Source organism: Neovison vison, chromosome 11 (genome assembly GCF_020171115.1).
Source record: "Neovison vison isolate M4711 chromosome 11, ASM_NN_V1, whole genome shotgun sequence".
NCBI lineage: Eukaryota > Metazoa > Chordata > Mammalia > Carnivora > Mustelidae > Neogale > Neogale vison.
The window spans coordinates 195,441,271-195,458,988 of NC_058101.1; the positions used below are offsets into that span (position 1 = coordinate 195,441,271).

A 17,718-nucleotide genomic window follows, 5' to 3' on the forward strand; every position below is an offset into this window, starting at 1 on the left:
GGACGCTCTCCCTTGATCCTGTGAAGCACACCTAAAATGGGGCTATAACTTCAAACAAGTCTTACCAAAGGCCTGAGGAAAAGAGATAGGAATTACTATACAACCCTCACTGCCCCCCGCAAAGAAAACCCAAAACTGATCATCATACTCACTGTCTTCTACAGTCATTGGCTGTGTACTTGCTTGTAAGGCTGCTCCGACTCTCTACAGCTCTGACCTTTGCCAGGTCGCAAGTAGCATTTTACCTCCCCTAAAAGGGAGAGATCCTCAAATCCCCGGCAAGGGGACTTACATGACTCCAGGCCCCCTGCTCCAAAACAGCTTGATCTGCAGTAACGCATCTCGACCCACAGAAGACAGGGTTCTTCATAATGAAGCATGTTATCCTTTCAACAATTTTACTCTAGAAGGAAGATTTTCTTTTATTGTGGTCTCCATTGAATCAGAAAACATCGGATAAACCCACTTGGAGAGACATTCTACGAAACAATTGGTACTCAGCAAAAGTCATGAAAGACAAGAGTCCTCGAGGTCATGAGAGTCAAGGAAAAACTGAGGAACTGTTACAGATGGGAAGAAACTATGGAGACACAGCAATTAAATGGAAATGCAATCCTGCATTAGATCTGGAGCGGCACAATGACACTGGGGGAGAATTGGTGAAATTTGAATAAGGTCAGTTGTTTAGTAGTTAGTAATATTGTGCTGATACTAATTGTTTTGTAATTGTGCTGTGGTTATGTAAGTTGATAACTTTAAGGGTAGGAGACATGAATTCTCTGTACTATTTTTGTGCAACTTTCTGTAAGTCTAAAACTATTTCAAAATAAAAAGTTTTTTAAAGTACCATTAGCACCCACCACATCAGCAAAATTGTAAGTCTTGACAATATCAATAACTGGAAAGGACATTTAGCAAATTAAACACAAATACTGCCAGTGTAAGTGTCCATTGGTACAATCACTTTGGAGAGTATATAGGAATATTTGACAACATGGTAGCAAAATTGGGGATCTGTGAGCATTATAACCAAGTGACTCCATGAGTAGGAACATACCCTGTGGAAACCCTGATACATGCACTCAAGGAACCATGTATAAGAATGTACATCACTGGGGCGCCTGGGTGGCTCAGTGGGTTAAAGCCTCTGCCTTCAGCTCAGGTCATGATCCCAGGGTCCTAGGATTGATCGAGTCAGGCTCTCTGCTCGGCAGGGAGCCTGCTTCCCCCCTCCCTCTGCCTGCCTCTCTGCCTACTTGTGATCTCTCTCTCTGTCAAATAAATAAATAAAATCTTTAAAAAAAAAAAAAAGGAATGTCCATCACTAATTTTTTTAAAGATTTTTTCTTTTTTTTTTTTTTAAGATTTTATTTATTTATTTGACGGACAGAGATCACAAGTAGGCAGAGAGGCAGACAGAGGGAGAGGGGGAAGCAGGCTCCCTGCCAAGCAGAGAGCCTGACTCGGGGCTCGATCCTAGGACCCTGGGATCATGACCTGAGCTGAAGGCAGAGGCTTTAACCCACTGTGCCACCCAGGCTCCCCAAAAGATTTTATTTCTTTATTTGACAGCACAAGCAGAGGGAGTGGCAGGCAGAGAGAGAAGCAGGCTCCCCTCTGAGCAGAGATCCCGGGATCATGACCTGAGCTGAAGGCAGACGCTTAACTGACTGAGCCACCCAGACATCCCATCACTAATTATTTTAATAACAAATACTTGGACAGGAAAGGAGACTGGGTGAATAAATTGTGGTACATTCACGTATAGTGAACACTGTATACAGCAGTGAAAATGCAGGGACCACGGCCTGCATAGACCAGCATGGATTAAACCTAACAAGGAACTGGGTGAAAAGTCAAGTCACAAAAGGATACTGGACAATAATACCATTTATATAAAGTTTAAAGCATTCCTCAGGGGCACCTGGGTGGCTCAGTTGGTTAGGCATTTGCCTGTGGCTCAGGTCATGATCCCAGGGTCCTGGGATCGAGTCCCACGTCGGGCTCCCTGCTCAGTGGAGAGACTGCTTCTTCCTCTCCCTCTGCCTGCTACTCCCCCTGCTCGTGCCCTCTCTCTTCTCTCTCTGTCAAATAAATAAATAAAATTTAAAAATCAAACATATTAAAAAAATGCATGCCCCCAAATAGTACATATTGTTTTGGGATAAATAAACTATGTCATTAAAATATAAAATACAATCTCTTCTGAGGTGAGAAAGTGGGAATAAGTAGTTAAGGAGGGATTCAAAAAGGACTTCAATTGTATTCTCAGTGATTTATTTTTTTTACTTTTCATGGTACATACACAGACATTTTATTAAATTGTACTTTACCTGTTTTGATAATTACTTTTTTTTTAATTTATTTGACAGAGATCACAGGTAGGTAGAGAGGCTGGCAGAGAGAGAGAGAGGGAAGCAGGCTCACCGCCGAGCAGAGAGCCCGATGTGGGACTCGATCCCAGGACCCTGAGATCATGACCTGAGCAGAAGGCAGCGGCCTAACCCACTGAGCCACCCAGGCGCCCCTGATAATTACTTTTAAAGATAGAAGAACATCTTACAGGGAAGTCTTACAAATAGATTAGGGAAAAAAATTAAAAAAAGTAGCAAAATATATGAGCACATAATTTCTGAATAAAAATCTGTATGTAGATGGTCAATTTAGGAATATATGGAGGGGGCGTTATTCTTGTTAGTAAGTCAATGAGATGTAAACAATATGACGCTTTATACCACTTACAAATATGGCAAAGACCTTTATGAAATTATAATACCCAGGTGTGGCATGTGAAATGATGATCACTCTCAACAGATTATAGGTAGAAGTGTAAATTGGTACAAACATCCTGAAATGTGGGGAACCTGGCTGGCTCAGGCGGTGGAGCGTGGGTCTTTGATCTCAGTGTCGTGAGTTCAAGCCCCATGTTTAGTGTAGGACTTACATTTAAAAAAAAAGGAAAAAAACACTTTAAAAAAAAGTCTTAAATATAATTTGGTGATAAATATTAAAAGCCTCCAAGGATGCATATTTTATAGCTTATTAACTACCTGAATATTAATCCTAGGGAATTAATCAGAGATAGAAGATAGTCATCACCTTATTAATTACAGCAGTGAAAAATTAAAACACTGTTAAAGTCACATAGCAGAAGTTTGATTAAATAAATCATGAATGTATTAGGCAGTTATTAAAAATCACATAGTAGGGCGCCTGGGTGGCTCAGTGGGTTAAGCCGCTGCCTTCCGCTCAGGTCATGATCTCAGGGTCCTGGGATCGAGTCCTGCATCGGGCTCTCTGCTCAGCAGGGAGCCTGCTTCCTCCTCTCTCTCTGCCTGCCTCTCTGCCTACTTGTGATCTCTCTCTGTCAAATAAATAAATAAAATCTTTAAAAAAAAATCACATAGTAAAAAAAATCACATTGTAAAAAATGCAGACACAAGAACACTTTATAAGGAACACCTTATAAAGAGATGCTTTATAAGCATCTGTCTTCTGCTTAGGTCAAGATCTCAGGGTCCTGGGACCAGGCGGAGCCCTGTGTCAGGCTCCCTCCTCTGCGGGGCGTCTGCTTCTCCCTCTCCCTCTGCCCCTTCCAACCCCCCACTCGTGTGTGTGTGTGTGTGTGTGTGTCTTAAATAAAATCTTTAAAAAGTTAAGGATTTTGAGGGAACAAAGGAAATTGCAAAGAACAAACAGTCTCTACCAGGCCAGGAAATACCCTAACCATATCAGAGGCAATAAATCAATGGTAAAATTCCCCATGCTATTTGAAGAGCAAAGATGGGCCTAACACATATTCTTGAGTTGTTTTTTGCAGGATTGAAACTGTGTCGTATAGGGTTAATGAGTTTAAAACTAGCAGAAAATGGAAAACTTATTTTTCAGAGAACTATTTCTCCCTGATCAACTATTGTTTATTTTCAGATCCACTAATATATATTCTGTCTCTGCAGAAGTCTGGACACAGGGTCAACTGATTAGGTTTCAGCCCTATAAACAAGCAAGGCCCTGCATGCCTTATGTGAGCCCAGGAGCCCATCCAGGTTACATCTGCTCTTAGAGCGCATCACCTTCTATTACAGGGGTCTTGAAACTATATTTTCCAGATTCCCTTGCCTCCAGGGTCCTGTGTTTAATCTATATTTTGCTAATAAAATATATTCACCATGCTTTGGTGAGATGAAAGAGGTTCTTCCTCTGCCAACAGCGGTATGCAGACTTAAGCAGATGTGAGTTTTCTCAAGGGTTGACAGGACTCTGCATTCCACTGCTTTTAAGCAGATGCAAGGAATTTGTGACTTTGGCAGTGGTTTCCTGACTTGTGGGTGTTATTGGAAACTTTCTGACCTCTGGATTAAGGTATGTGATGACCAGAGCCAAAGGCAGACACTCAACCAACTGAACCACCCAGGTGCCCCTTTTTGGTTCTTATCTTTAAAAAAACAAAAAAACAACTTCAGTGTCCAAGACAATTCAAAGGGGCAAGAATAGCCTTTTTAGCAATGGTGCTGGAACAATGGTATAAACACATGCAAAGGAATGAAATTGGACCCCTACCTCACTCTGTCTTCAAAAGTTAAATCAAGGGCGCCTGGGTGGCTCAGTGGGTTAAGCCGCTACCTTTAGCTCAGGTCATAATCTCAGGGTCCTGGGATCAAGGCCCACATCGGGCTCTCTGCTCAGCAGGGGGCCGCTTCCCTTCCTCTCTATCTGCCTGCTTCTCTGCCTACTTGTGATCTCTGTCAAATAAATAAATAATATCTTTTTTTAAAAATTAAAAAAAATTAAATCAAAATATATCATAGACCTAAATGTAAGAGCTAAACTATAAATGTTAAAGATTTACATAAGTGTAAGTCTTCATGACTTTGGATTACACAATGGTTTCATAGATAACGAGAAGCAACAACCAACCAAGGGGAAAATACAAATTGTGCTTCTCAAGATTAAAAACTTCTGTGCTTCAAAGGACACCATCAAGAAAGTGAAAATACAACCCACAGAATGGGAGAAGATATTTGCAAATTGCATAACTAATAAGGATCAAGTACCCAAAATGTTTAAATAACTCTTAACAATTCAACAGCAGAAAGACCCTAGTAACCCGATTTTAAATGGGCAAAGCATCTGCATAGACATTTCTGTAAAAGAAAGGTACAGATGCTAACAATCATATGAAAAGGTGCTCAACATTGTTAATCATTAGGGAAATGCAAATCAAAACCACAATGAGAGCAGTGCCTGGGTGGCTAAGTCAGTTGAGCGTTCAACTCTTGGTTTTGATTCAAGTCATGATCTGGTGGGTTATGAGATGGAGCCCCACATCGGGCTCTGTGCTCACTGGGGAGTCTGCCTGAAAATTCTCTCCCTCTGACCCTCCTCCCACTCTCTCTCTCTCTAATAAATTAAAAAAAAAATCTTTAAAAAAAATCACAGTGAGATACAATTTTAACCCACTAGAATGTCTAGAATGAAAAAGATATAACAAGTGTTGACAAAGATGTGGAGAAACTGGAATCCTCATACACTGGAGTAGTAAGTAAAACATACAGCTGATGTGGAAAACAGTTTGACAGTTACTCAAAAAGTTAAACATAGTTCTCTATGACCCAGCAATTGTGCTCATCCATATATGCCCAAGAGAATTGAAAACTTAGATCTACACAAAAAATTGAACACAAATGTTCATAGTAGCATTATTCATAATAGCCAAAGAGTGAAGTGTCTTTTTTTGTGAGGTGTCTGTTACCAGATGTGACTTTTTTCCTTAGCTTAATTCTTTCAAATCACATTGTTCTTTATACTGTCCAGTGTAAATGGAATACTTTTATAGGATGCAAATACAAAAGGAAGGAAGTACGTGTCCTGGCTTTAACCAGTGAGAGGAGCAGAAATTATCCCTGGCCATCAACAGGAAATAGATTTGGAGACTGAATTGCACTTTAAAAGACTTTATTAACCAACTACTTTTTATTTCTTAAATTTTTTTTTAGAGAGGGAGGGAACTAGGAGCAGAGGCAAAGGAAGAGAGAGAATCTTAAGCAGGCTCCATGACCAGTGTGGAGCCCAACACCGGGCTCGATCTCCGGACCCTGAGAGTATGACCTGAGCCAAAACCAGGAGATGGACACTTAACCAACTGAGCCAGCCAGGGACTACGCACCTACTTTTAAAACTGAACATTCTATCATAAGCTTCTTCCTAATCATTAAAAGCATTTGTGTAAGGAAATTACAGAAGTGTAATATGCATGGGGAAACTCGCGTTAAGTTAATCATATAATCATCACAGCATTACTTATCATAAAACATGGTCAGCATTAGGAGAATTAACATCTAAGTATATGGTTTGAAGGATTTTCATAAACTGAACACATACCTCCACATGGTTAGCTCCTCAGAAGTGCCTCTATACAAGCACTGATTTTTTTTTTTTTAAGATTTTATTTATTTGACACGGAGAGCGAGATCACAAGTAGGCAGAGAGGCAGGAAGAGAGAGAGGGGGAAGCACGCTTCCTGACGAGCAGAGAGCTTGATGCAGGGCTCGATCCCAGGACCCTGAGAACTCGACCTGAGCCGAAGGCAGAGGCTCAACCCACTGAGCCACCCAGGCACCCCTGATTTTTTTTTTTTTTTAAGAAAGACTTTATTTATTTATTTGAGAGAGAGAGAGAGAACATGAGTGGAAGAAGGGGCAAACGGAGAAGCAGGCTCCCTGCTGAGCAGGGCTCCATCCCAGGACCCTGAGATCATGACCCTAGCTGAAGTTGAACATTTAACTGACTGAACCACCCAGGTGCCCCCAAAGCATTGATTTTTGCTTTGGTGAGTGCTGTGAAGTGTGTAAACCTGGCGATTCACAGACCTGTACCTCTGGGGATAAAAATATATTATATGTTTATAAAAAATTAAAAATTAAAAAAAATTAAAAAGCTCTATCATCCTCTATTGTAATTCTAATGCTGACCTTTTTTTTTAGTCCTTCCAGTGACTTGCTTGTAATGGTCTTAAAGTACTTTACCACCCCCTTGGCTATCAACTGTTTCCCCTTGATTATCCCCAATTCTGGAAAGCCCTGTTTGTCCATACTGTCTCCTCTGGGCTGTTGAGTGTGGTGAGAGAAAGTCTCGAACCATGCGGGTGAAGGCCACTACAAATTCATGCCACCTGTTTAAGGCCCTCACTGCCTGCTGCAGTGTGTTGTGTGTGTGATGTCTGGGCTGTCTGTCTGCCTTCATGCCCGCGAGTGATATTGACATACCTTTCTAAGTGATCCATCACTTCTAACTTGGTATTATCTTTGCCAAGTTTTTTTTTTTTTAAAGATTTTATTTATTTATTTGTCATAGAGAGAGAAGCAAGAGCAAGCACAGGCAGACAGAGTGGCAGGCAGAGGCAGAGGGAGAAGCAGGCTCCCCGCCAAGCAAGGAGCCTGATGCGGGACTCGATCCCAGGACGCTGGGATCATGACCTGAGCCGAAGGCAGCCGCTTAACCAACTGAGCCACCCAGGTGTCCCTAAAACTTTTTTTTTTTAAAGATTTTATTTATTTATTTGACAGAGAGAAATCACAAGTAGATGGAGAGGCAGGCAGAGAGAGAGAGAGGGAAGCAGGCTCCCTGCTGAGCAGAGAGCCCGATGCGGGACTTGATCCCAGGACCCTGAGATCATGACCTGAGCCGAAGGCAGCGGCTTAACCCACTGAGCCACCCAGGTGCCCTATCTTTGCCAAGTTTTAAAGATGAGAAGCGCACGTGCAGTTTTATATTTGAAAAGAATGCAGATGGTTGGTTTTGGAAGCTTTGACGCTCATACCATGCTTCCTGCGGTGGGGTACATAGGGTAAGTGAATGATTTTAAGTGGGACACAAAGAAACTTTGTACGTGTTTCTTTAGTGAGTGTGAGAGTGAAATATAGTGAATCTGCTAAACTCAGTGTTCAGCGATGCCATGGCTTAGAAAGAGGACAAGTTTTAAAAGTAAGCTGAGCTGAAGTTAAAGAAAAACTAATTATGGGGCACCTGGGTGGCTCAGTCGGTTGAGCATCTGCCTTCCGTTTAGGTCATGATCCCAGGGTCCTGGCATTGAGTCTGGAGTCGGGCTTCTTGCTCAGTGAGGAACCTGCTTCTCCCTTTCTCCTGCTTGTGCACTCTCTCTGTCAAACAAATAAATAAATCTTTAAAAAAAATAAGAATATAAGAGAGAGAGAGAAAAAAAAACTGTAATGATGTGACCGGCCAGGCAGCCAGCAGGCAGAGGCGCTGCGACAGCGACCACGGGATCACACAGCTTCGCTACCCCTCAGCAGTCTTCACAGCTTTCTCTCGGGGCCCTCCCAGAGGGAGAAAGAGAGAGAGTTACGTAGGCTATGCCAAGAAAAGGGAACCAGACCCTCAACATTGTACTAAAATAGGGCTTACTTCTTGTTTTTGGCCTCTTCATGTGACATCTGAAGTTTTGTGCCTGTTATGTAAGTGGTTATCATGGCTCAGCCAGATTTTCAGTGTATTTTTTTTAATTAATTAATTTATTTATCTGACAGACAGAGAGACAGGCAGAGAGAGAGAAGGAAGCAGGCTCCCTGCTGAGCAAAGGGCCCGATGTGGGGCTCGTTCCCAGGACGCTGAGATCATGACCTGAGCTGAAGGCAGAGGCTTTAACCCACTGAGCCACCCAGGCGCCCCAGATTTTCAGTGTATTAACATATTCGGAGATCATAGCAGCCTTTCCGTTTTGAGACCAAAATGTTCAAATTACCTCTAGATGAGAATGAGTCTCCAGTTCGTGGAACAAGCCAATACAAGAATCTGATTTAGAGGGCTTTTTAAAGTCATATCTACATCCCACATGGGACTAGAACTCAATGATCCCAAGATCCAGAGTCACACCCTCTACTGAGTGAGTCTGCCAGGCGGCTGCCCCTGATTAAGATTTCTCTTGTTTTTGGTCTGGCTAAACTCACCGTCCAGGATCAAGTGGAACTGTTGGAGATTCAGTGTTTGGTCCAGCATTTACCACTTGCCTTTTGGTTGGCAGTACCTTCTGTTTTTACCTATCACCTTTCCTTGCTTCCATGCCCAAACTGTAAGTCCTAAGGGAAGAAACCATGTTTTTGTTTTTGTTTTTTTTAATCTTCAGTACTAGTACAAGAGCTTGTGAAAAGAGGTACACCAATTTCTACGGGCAGACACCAGGAATATACACCCAGTACTTGAAAAACAAGACAAAACAAAAACCTAGTATGGAAGAATTCAAGCCTAGGTCTCATCAACACACCATCTGGCACTTTCTCAATTCTGTTTTGTTTATGTATAAGCTGAAGGCGGGAGAGAAGCTATCAGTTAAATGTCTGCTTTCTCTTTCCCAATAGAAAAAGCAAAATGCAGTACACCAGGGGGAAGACACTGTTGCAGGAATTACACAGCAGCCAGAGGGAGGAGAAGCTCCGGGCCTCCACGGCCAGCATTATATAAGCAATGATGAGCTGGGTGTGGGCCCAAGTGAGCGCTCGGTAGAGCAGGTGCATCCGCCGGGATCTGACAAACAAGCCAGCAGAAGTGTGAATCAGGTAATCGGCCTCCACCATCAGAGCCCAGCACAGGAAACCGAACACCTGTCCTGGATGGAGCCCATGCCACCAGGCCGAGAAGGCAAAGGTCTGCAGCAGCGGCCAGGTCCCGCCGTGCTGGAACACGAGGCGTCGGAGCCACCGCGCTGTGCTTTGGTTCCACTTTCTCGTGAACAGGGAGATCCTGTGGGTCGTTTCCAGTGTCCAGATGTCCGCATCGGGGAGGTAGCCCTCCTCACTGGGGCTGTGACCAAACCCAGGTCCAAAGCCCGCGGCGTGGAGGAGGGCATCATCCAGGATCCAGCAAGAGTAGTAGGTGAGTTTGAAGAACCCGGCCGTGGACCACATGACTCGAATACACTCAAGCTGCTGGCAGTCAGCCAGACCTGCTCCTGCTCTCACCACCTTCCCCAAGACCACCTTTAGGCACTCGAGGCCCAGGATCTGCAGACCCCTCTGACTCAGAGCCCAGAGGGAGCGCCTGGGACTCAAAGTGCCAGACCCTTGGACACAAGCCTGGAATTTCTGGAAGGAACACAGAGGGCCTCCTAAGAGAGCAGGGAAAAAGAGCAAGTAGCTGATGTAGGGCAGCGCCTCACACAGATGCTCAGACAACGAGCTTCTTTCCCCGATGCCTCTTGTTGCTGCCTTCACTTTTCCCTCACGGATATCCAGAGAGAGGGATGTCACCCTCTGGGTCAATAGCATGAGGGAAGAAAGAGTGATGCAGAACCTGAAAGAGATTTATTTCAAATGTGAAGTCGCTCCACATTTATCTCATCCCATTTCAGCCCCTCACACACGACCCCACAGCGAACAGCAGCCCTGAACAATGGAGATGGATGTCCAGCCCTGCAGTGCCCCCACAAAGATTCTTGTTTGTTTGTTTTTAAGATTTTATTTATTTATTTGACAGAGATCCCAAGCAGGCAGAGAGACAGGCAGAGAGACGGGGAAGACGCGGGGCTTTATCCAAGGACCCTGAGATCATGACCTGAGTTGAACGCAGAGGCTTAACCCACTGAGCCACCCAGGGGCCTCACAAAGATTCTTGAGTTACTTCTCCCCACAGGCTGCTCTGGTTAGGATCAAAGGGTAAATGGGGAAATGAATCATTAGAGAGGCAACTAGAAGAATGACAAGGGATATTGTGGGGGAAATATTGTTAGTATATTTCTGGGAATGGCTTCTATAGACTAGGATCCGGGACCTGGGAGAAATTTGCCACAGAAGGGACACAAATTTAGTATTGAAGAGATTATAGGAAGGCGAAGATTTTAAATTATGAACCGGTCCCTGTCAGTAAGATTCTGTAGTCTTTGGCCTCTGTGCTTAGGAAGAGTGAGCCAGTCTTGGGGTTCAGGATGTGCACTGAGTCATTAGCAATTTGAGGTTCTTAACCAGTCACCTGAACTGCTCCTGCTTCAGGGTCACAAGGTAGAAAAGATCTTGCCGGCAAGGTTTTTATGGAAAAAAGTAATGAAAATTACATGATGCCCTCTACAATCAGGAACGCTGTCCTATGGAGAGAAAATGGCACTGTTTCCCACATTTCCCACAGTTTCTATCTGTGAGTCTGAGGATTTAAGGACAACTGACCTTCCCTGACTGATCCAAACAGTAGGAAAAGTAGCCTCCAAATGCCACCAACTCCCATTTGTACACCTACTATTGTGGGCTGAATGTGTTTCCCCCAAATTCATGTGTTGAAGCCCTAGCCCCCAGTGCCTCAGAATGTGACTACATTTAGAGACAGAGTGAGTAAGTTAAAATAAGGTCATTGGGGTGAACCCTAATCCAGTATGACAGGCATTCTTATAAGAAGAGGAGATTAGGACACCAACACACACACACACACACACATACACAGGGAAGACCAGGTGAGGACACATGGAAAGACAGCCATCTACAAGCCAAGAAGAGAGGCCTCGGAAGAAGCTGAACCTGCCAACACCTTGATCTTGAACTTCCAGCCTCCAGAGGAAGTACATTTCTGTTGTGTGAGTCACTTCCTCTTCGGAACCTCGTTTGGACAGTCGGAGCAAACTAATACATCTTCCCGTCTCAGCTCTGGCTCAGCCTTCTTCCCATCCACCAGATCCTGTTCAGCTTGCTCCTCCAGCCCCTATCAGGTCCCTGCTTCTTACCAAAATCCTAATTCACCACACCCCAGTCAGTACTCCCTACCCCCTACCTGCCTACCTACCTGGCCTCTTCTCCCAAAAAGCAAACCCTTAAGCCTTTGGTGAAATCAGTGAGGATGAAGAATAGGATTCTAGGTGTGGCAGGGATGGTAGAATGAGAGCACCCATGGCAAACTAGAGTCAGAGGTGACCCGCCTGGACAGGTCTCAGCCCATATTCTCTGAGTGACCACAGACCCACACCAGTTGTGGTAAGACGGGAAGCCAGGGACCACAGGGCTCAAGATCGCAGAGATACCTGTTCTCCCCTAATCTGGGTGATCTCACTGACTCATGAAAAACACTTCTCTAAATGGTAATCAGTGCCTGATTCGTTTCCTAGACTGGTAACTACTCTTCTTGTGGGAGGACAGAACATCTGAGTCTCAATAAAAGCAAAACCCTTGCAGAGCAGCTTCCACCGGAAGGCAGCGAAGGTTTACAGTGGGTTTACACCTTCCCGGTGCTGCTAAAGGGGAGCAGAGACTGCCGACTGTGTGTCTAAACCAGCCAGTCTGAGTTGAGCTGACTGTGCTTAGTCACTTCTAGGCAGATCTTATCTGTGGGCCCTGGAACTCCTGGTTCGATGCCCTTTTCAGGCACAATGATAAGGACAGCGAAGTGCCAGGCACTGTGTGACATGGGCAACATGTGGCAGTTACTTATAGTCATTTAATTACATTTATATTAATTATCTCAAACTTAAGAGTCTTCCAATACAGGTATTGTTATAGACACACACACACACACACAATTGTTTTTTTAGGAAAAGAAATTGAGACTGAGAGGTTAAATGACTTGCTTAAGGTCACATTGCCCCAATGTGCAAGAATTCGCATTCAGACTCATCCCCCAGGTTCTCTCCACTTTCACCGTGGTGCAAGCGCAGCCTCGGCTGGGTTAGTATAACCAAGTGAGCTTTACCTCGTGGAAGGACGTTCTCGAAGATAGTATTCGGTGTAGTGCAGCCCCAGGTGACAGAGCGTCTGCCAGCTCATCTGGGAAATGAAAGCCCACCTGTGCACATCCCGTGGGCCAAGCCAGGATATCAGCACCGCAGCCCACAGAGCGGGGACGAAGACAAGCACAGCGAAGGAACCCATGGCTGCCAAGGCCAGGGCGCCCCCTCCAGCCAGGAGAAAGAGGTACCTGAAAGAGAAAGGACAAGTGGGAGACTGACTTGGAACGGTGTGACAAAGGAGTCACGCAGATGTCATTCTCGGTAACCCAATGGGGGTAAGCCCCATGTATCACCTGAAGAAGCCACACTGTTATCACCCAAAGTCTTCCTTTTGCTTTTCTGAAGGAATGAACCGAGGGAGAAAAAGCCAGAGTCCATTTGCAAACGACTATCTCAGGAGACAACTTTTTTAAAAGATTTAATTTATTTATTTATTTGACACAGAGAGAGCAGGGGGAGGAGCAAGGGGTGAGAGAGAAGCAGGCTCCCCGCTGAGCAGAGAGCCCAATGCAGGGCTCCATCCCAGGACAACGGGATCATGGCTTGAGCTGAAGGCAGACGCTTAACCGACTGAACCGCCCAGGCGCCTCTCAGATGAGTTTTGATTCCTACCTCAGTGATCCTACGAACCTCTCTTTGATGTCCGTCACCCAAGTGGGAATGACACCCCTGACTGTCCTGTGGGTGACAGTCCAGAAGGTTTCCTGGTGGGGACAGCTTACAAATCTAGTGGCTTGCTGCCTAAACGAAGGGTTGTAAAGCCAGTTGTCAAGGATCTAGGAGAGCTCTCTAGACATCGCCCTGTGGAGATGAGCCTCTTTCCTTGTCGCTGGGTCGCACTGTCCTGAACCATTCCCGAGACAGTGGGAAAGGGGATTCTGTGCCTCTTTCTGCTAAGTGTTTGAAAACTCAGTTAGAAAATCTTTCTATGTGCTCTTAATCCTCTCTACTGCTCTTCCAGATCTTACAAGTTGGTGGGGTTTTTTTCATGTTGTTAAAGGACCCACGTGAGTGGTTTGCGGAAACTACTTCCCTTGGAAGCTGGCAGGTGCCCTGAGGATGTGCAGAGACCTGGGAAATTTCACATGATAAGGTCTCAGTTCTTCTTTCCACTTGAACTCATGACCCCACCCTCAAGAGTCCCATGCTCTCCCGAAGGAGTCAGCCAGGTGGCCCTGTTCATTTTAATTGGTGCCAAATTAATAACTCTGAATGGAGAGGTGTGAAAATCGGTATGACTAGTCAGGGATAGGAAAATTGAGTCAAAGCCGTCTGCGTCTTCTCGACCACCACAGGGTATATATCACGGCTTTGCGGGATAGGGACACACACACATAGGTGAGAATGTCTTTCTTGGGAAAGACTGGTGGACACCCCAGTGTGAGACCTCTATCATACAAGGCCTGGCCCATTCCTGTGCTTCTCTTTGAGCTAACCCACCCCAGTTAACACTGTGGGCCAAGCCTATACCTCCCTGCCACGGAAAAATGAGGGGAACATGTATTCCTCACACAGGGAAGCCCAAGGTGTCATTGAAATGTCTATACACGTACAATGCAGGCTACATGATATACTGAGTGCTTATTTTATTCCAGGCATTGTGCTAATAATCCATGCATTAAAAAGTATCTTTATTTAATCCTTAAAATAACCCCATGAGATAGGCATTATTATTTCTATTTCATGGATCAACTTGGAGAGAATTTATTCACATACATAAGAACACTCAGGGAGGGAGGGACCCAGGACCCACCAGGCTGTCTCCGAAGCCAGCAACCTTAACCCTATGGGAATGAACCTTTGTTTTTGCACTTGCTTTGCCTTATTATTTGTGATTCTTTATCAAGAGGAAATTTTTTTTTTTTTTACAATGCCCCCCTTCCTGACCCCCATCTCCTAAATGAAGGTAAAGGCCATCCACCAGTTGTGAACGGGTGATAACATACCACAGTTTAGTCAAACTCAGAAAGTCTAACTGATAACTAGATACAGCTGGATTTTATTAAAAATCCTCAATGTATAAAAAAATCTTAATTTCTAAAATAAGTGAATTATTAGGAGGTAGCCCTTTGGCAATGGATTTTCACTTTATGAAAGGATATTCCACAAACTTCTTTAAAAACAAGGACTGGGGCGCCTGGGTGGCTCAGTGGGTTGAGCCGCTGCCTTTGGCTCGGGTCATGATCTCAGGGTCCTGGGATCGAGTCCCACGTCGGGCTCTCTGCTGGGCAGGGAGCCTGCTTCCTCCTCCTCTCTCTCTGCCTGCCTCTCTTATGATCTCTGTCTGTCAAATAAATAAATAAAATCTTAAAAAAAAAAAAACAAAAAAACAAGGACTGTGTCAGGGTGCCTGAGTGGCTCACTTGGTTAAGCGTTGGACTCTTGGTTTGGGCTTAGGTCTGATCTCAGGGTTTTGAGATCGAACCCCCCTGCCCCCCGCGCTGCGTGTCGGGCTCTGAGCTCAGCATGAAATCTGCTTGTTTTTCTCTCTCCTTCTCCCTCTGCCCCTCTCCACGCTCAATACTTCCCCTTTCTCTCAAATAAATAAAATAAACCTTTAAAACAAACAAAAAACAGGGACTGTCTCTCATGTATAGAATGTACTAGCCAGATCTAAAATAATATCAGTCAACTCGTCAGATCTCTAGTGACGATAATTTTTGAAACCTAGATTGAGATATAGCTCATCTAACATAATTTGTTTTGACTTACCCCATTTCTCTGAGAAACCATACAAAGGCATTTAAAGAATCAGTTATATATTTAACAAAATTTAATTTTATTGAAAAATAATAAAATTCCATGAAATGAGGACTTAAACCTACCTGGCATGGGTGGGGAAAGAATCCAGAATGCAGAGATAATTAAACAAAAGTGCAAAAGGGAAAGCCGCCCCTTGATAAAGTGATACAGGATGGAGGAAGAAAAGCGTTAGCCGATCCATTGTAAACTGGAACAAAGACTCTGTCCTTTCCAGAGTCCTTAATCGGTGCCTCCCTGAGAGCAAAACCTCAACCAGGAGCTCTTGGATCTTTTTATACGGCTCAGAAAGGACTGGGTGAGTAAAGAGCAAACAGATCACCAGCAAGAAGCAGCATAAAAGTTGGCTTTCTGATAAAAGGGACTGCATTATAGAAACCAAAACACGTTTGGGTGTTCTATTAAGAATGTAGGGAAAACATTGCTTTCAGAGGTTCCCCTTTTGTTTGGTTTACATACTGCACTATTTGCCTTTCCAGTCATCTGACTGTCATATTTTCTTCACTAAGTTAATGAAAAATCTCATTTTCTTGTTGTGGACAGATACCTGGGCAGCTGGGGAGGGCAAGCAAGGAAGTACATGAGAATGAGGAAGGGAGACAGGTTCTCAAAGAGCAGGAAGATTCCTCTTCCCAACCACCGTTGTCCTCCTAATGCTATTTCTTTCTTTCCTTTTTTTTTTTTTTTTAATAGTACCTATCACCACCTCTTCTATATCTATTCCTCAATTAGTTTATGGTCTGCCCCCTGCCAGAATGTGAGCTCTAGAAGGGAGGAACTTTGTTTTGTTTATTGCTGTATCCCCCGCACATAGAACAGTGCTGGTCATATGCTATGTACTCAGTAAATACCGGTTAAACATTAAAAGGTCTTACGGAAGTGAAGTATAGAGAGGAACATGGAAGGAGAAGCTTTTCTTTGGAGTGTGGACAAGAACTACAAGAGACAAGGCCTGGAAGCAAGAAAAGAACAGGCCATCTCTTTGTTGAGTCCCTATCCTGAGCTCAGAGTATTACAATGATGTGCCTGGCTGGCCATTTCCCATCCCTGAAGACATATGCAAGAGCGAGCAGCCTTAAGTAAAGGACAGCAGAGGACAGCCTGACATGAAAGCACCTTAAGGGCAAGGACCATCTCTTAGTGAGAGCGAGTCCTGCAAAGAAGAAAAGACAGAGAATCTCTTATAAACTGGGGGACTCTGAGCTAAGTCCATCTCCTCTCTGAGACCGAGCTTGAGCTCCTTGATTAAAATATTAGATAGATTAAAATATTAAATATGAGTCCAAAGGGGGGGCCGCACCCGGCCCGGAGCTGCGAGGATCAGCTCCTTTGCAAATGTGTGAGGACAGCGATGGGGCTTCTCCAGCAGTCCTCACTGCTAGAAACGGGGGCGGGGGGGGGGGGTGGCCGGGACGGGCTGGGCGGGAGAAGGGCTTACTCCGAAAGCAGCCGCGTGGAGCACCCTCCACTGACTCTTCCTTGAATGGGAAAACCGATTCTGTCGTAATAAATGAAAACATTAAATATTAAAATATTAGATAAAATATTAGATTAGATAAAATATTAAAATATTAGATAGATATCTATTAGATAGATAGATATTAAAATATTAGATAGAAAATATTAGATAAAATATTAGATAGAAGGTGCCTCAGTCAGTTGGGCATCTGCCTTCGGCTCAGGTCACGATCTCAGGGTCCTGGGATCCAGCCCCACATCGGGCTCCCTGATTAGTGGGAAGCCTGCTTCTCCCTCTCCCTATGCCCCTCCCCTTGCTTGTGCTCTCTCTCTCTCAAATAAATAAATAATTGCCTTTGGCTCAGGCTCTGATCCCAAGGTCCTGGGATCAAGCCCTGCATCATGCTCCCTGCTGGTGGGAAGCCTGCTTCTCCCTCTCCCACTCCTCCTGCTTGTGTTCCCTCTCTTAAGATTTTTTAAAATCTTAAAAAAAAAAAAATAAAGCAATTATCTGCGGAGATAGGGAATTTTTTTTTAAAGATTTTATTTATTTATTTGACAGAGAGAGATTACAAGTGGGCAGAGAGGCAGGCAGAGAGAGAGAGAGGAGGAAGCAGGCTCCCTGCTGAGCAGAGAGCCCGATGCGGGACACGATCCCAGGACCCTGAGATCATGACCTGAACCGAAGGTAGCGGCTTAACCCACTGAGCCACCCAGGCGCCCCAAGATAGGGAATTTTTAAAAAGAAATGGAAATGCTTAAATCGGTTCTGGAAAGGCCACAGG

The 17,718-nt window shown here is 44.4% G+C and overlaps 1 protein-coding gene across 1 annotated transcript; it reads right to left on the reverse strand.

Annotated features, from left to right (window-relative positions):
• Positions 1-9,341: 9,341 nt before the first annotated feature.
• MBOAT4 (membrane bound O-acyltransferase domain containing 4) lies at positions 9,342-15,659 on the reverse strand. Its single transcript, XM_044224033.1, has 3 exons — positions 15,541-15,659; positions 12,679-12,903; positions 9,342-10,305 (listed from the first exon to the last, which is right to left on the reverse strand). The coding sequence occupies exons 1-3, from the start codon at positions 15,657-15,659 to the stop codon at positions 9,342-9,344; spliced, it is 1,308 nt and encodes a 435-aa protein (XP_044079968.1).
• Positions 15,660-17,718: the final 2,059 nt, after the last annotated feature.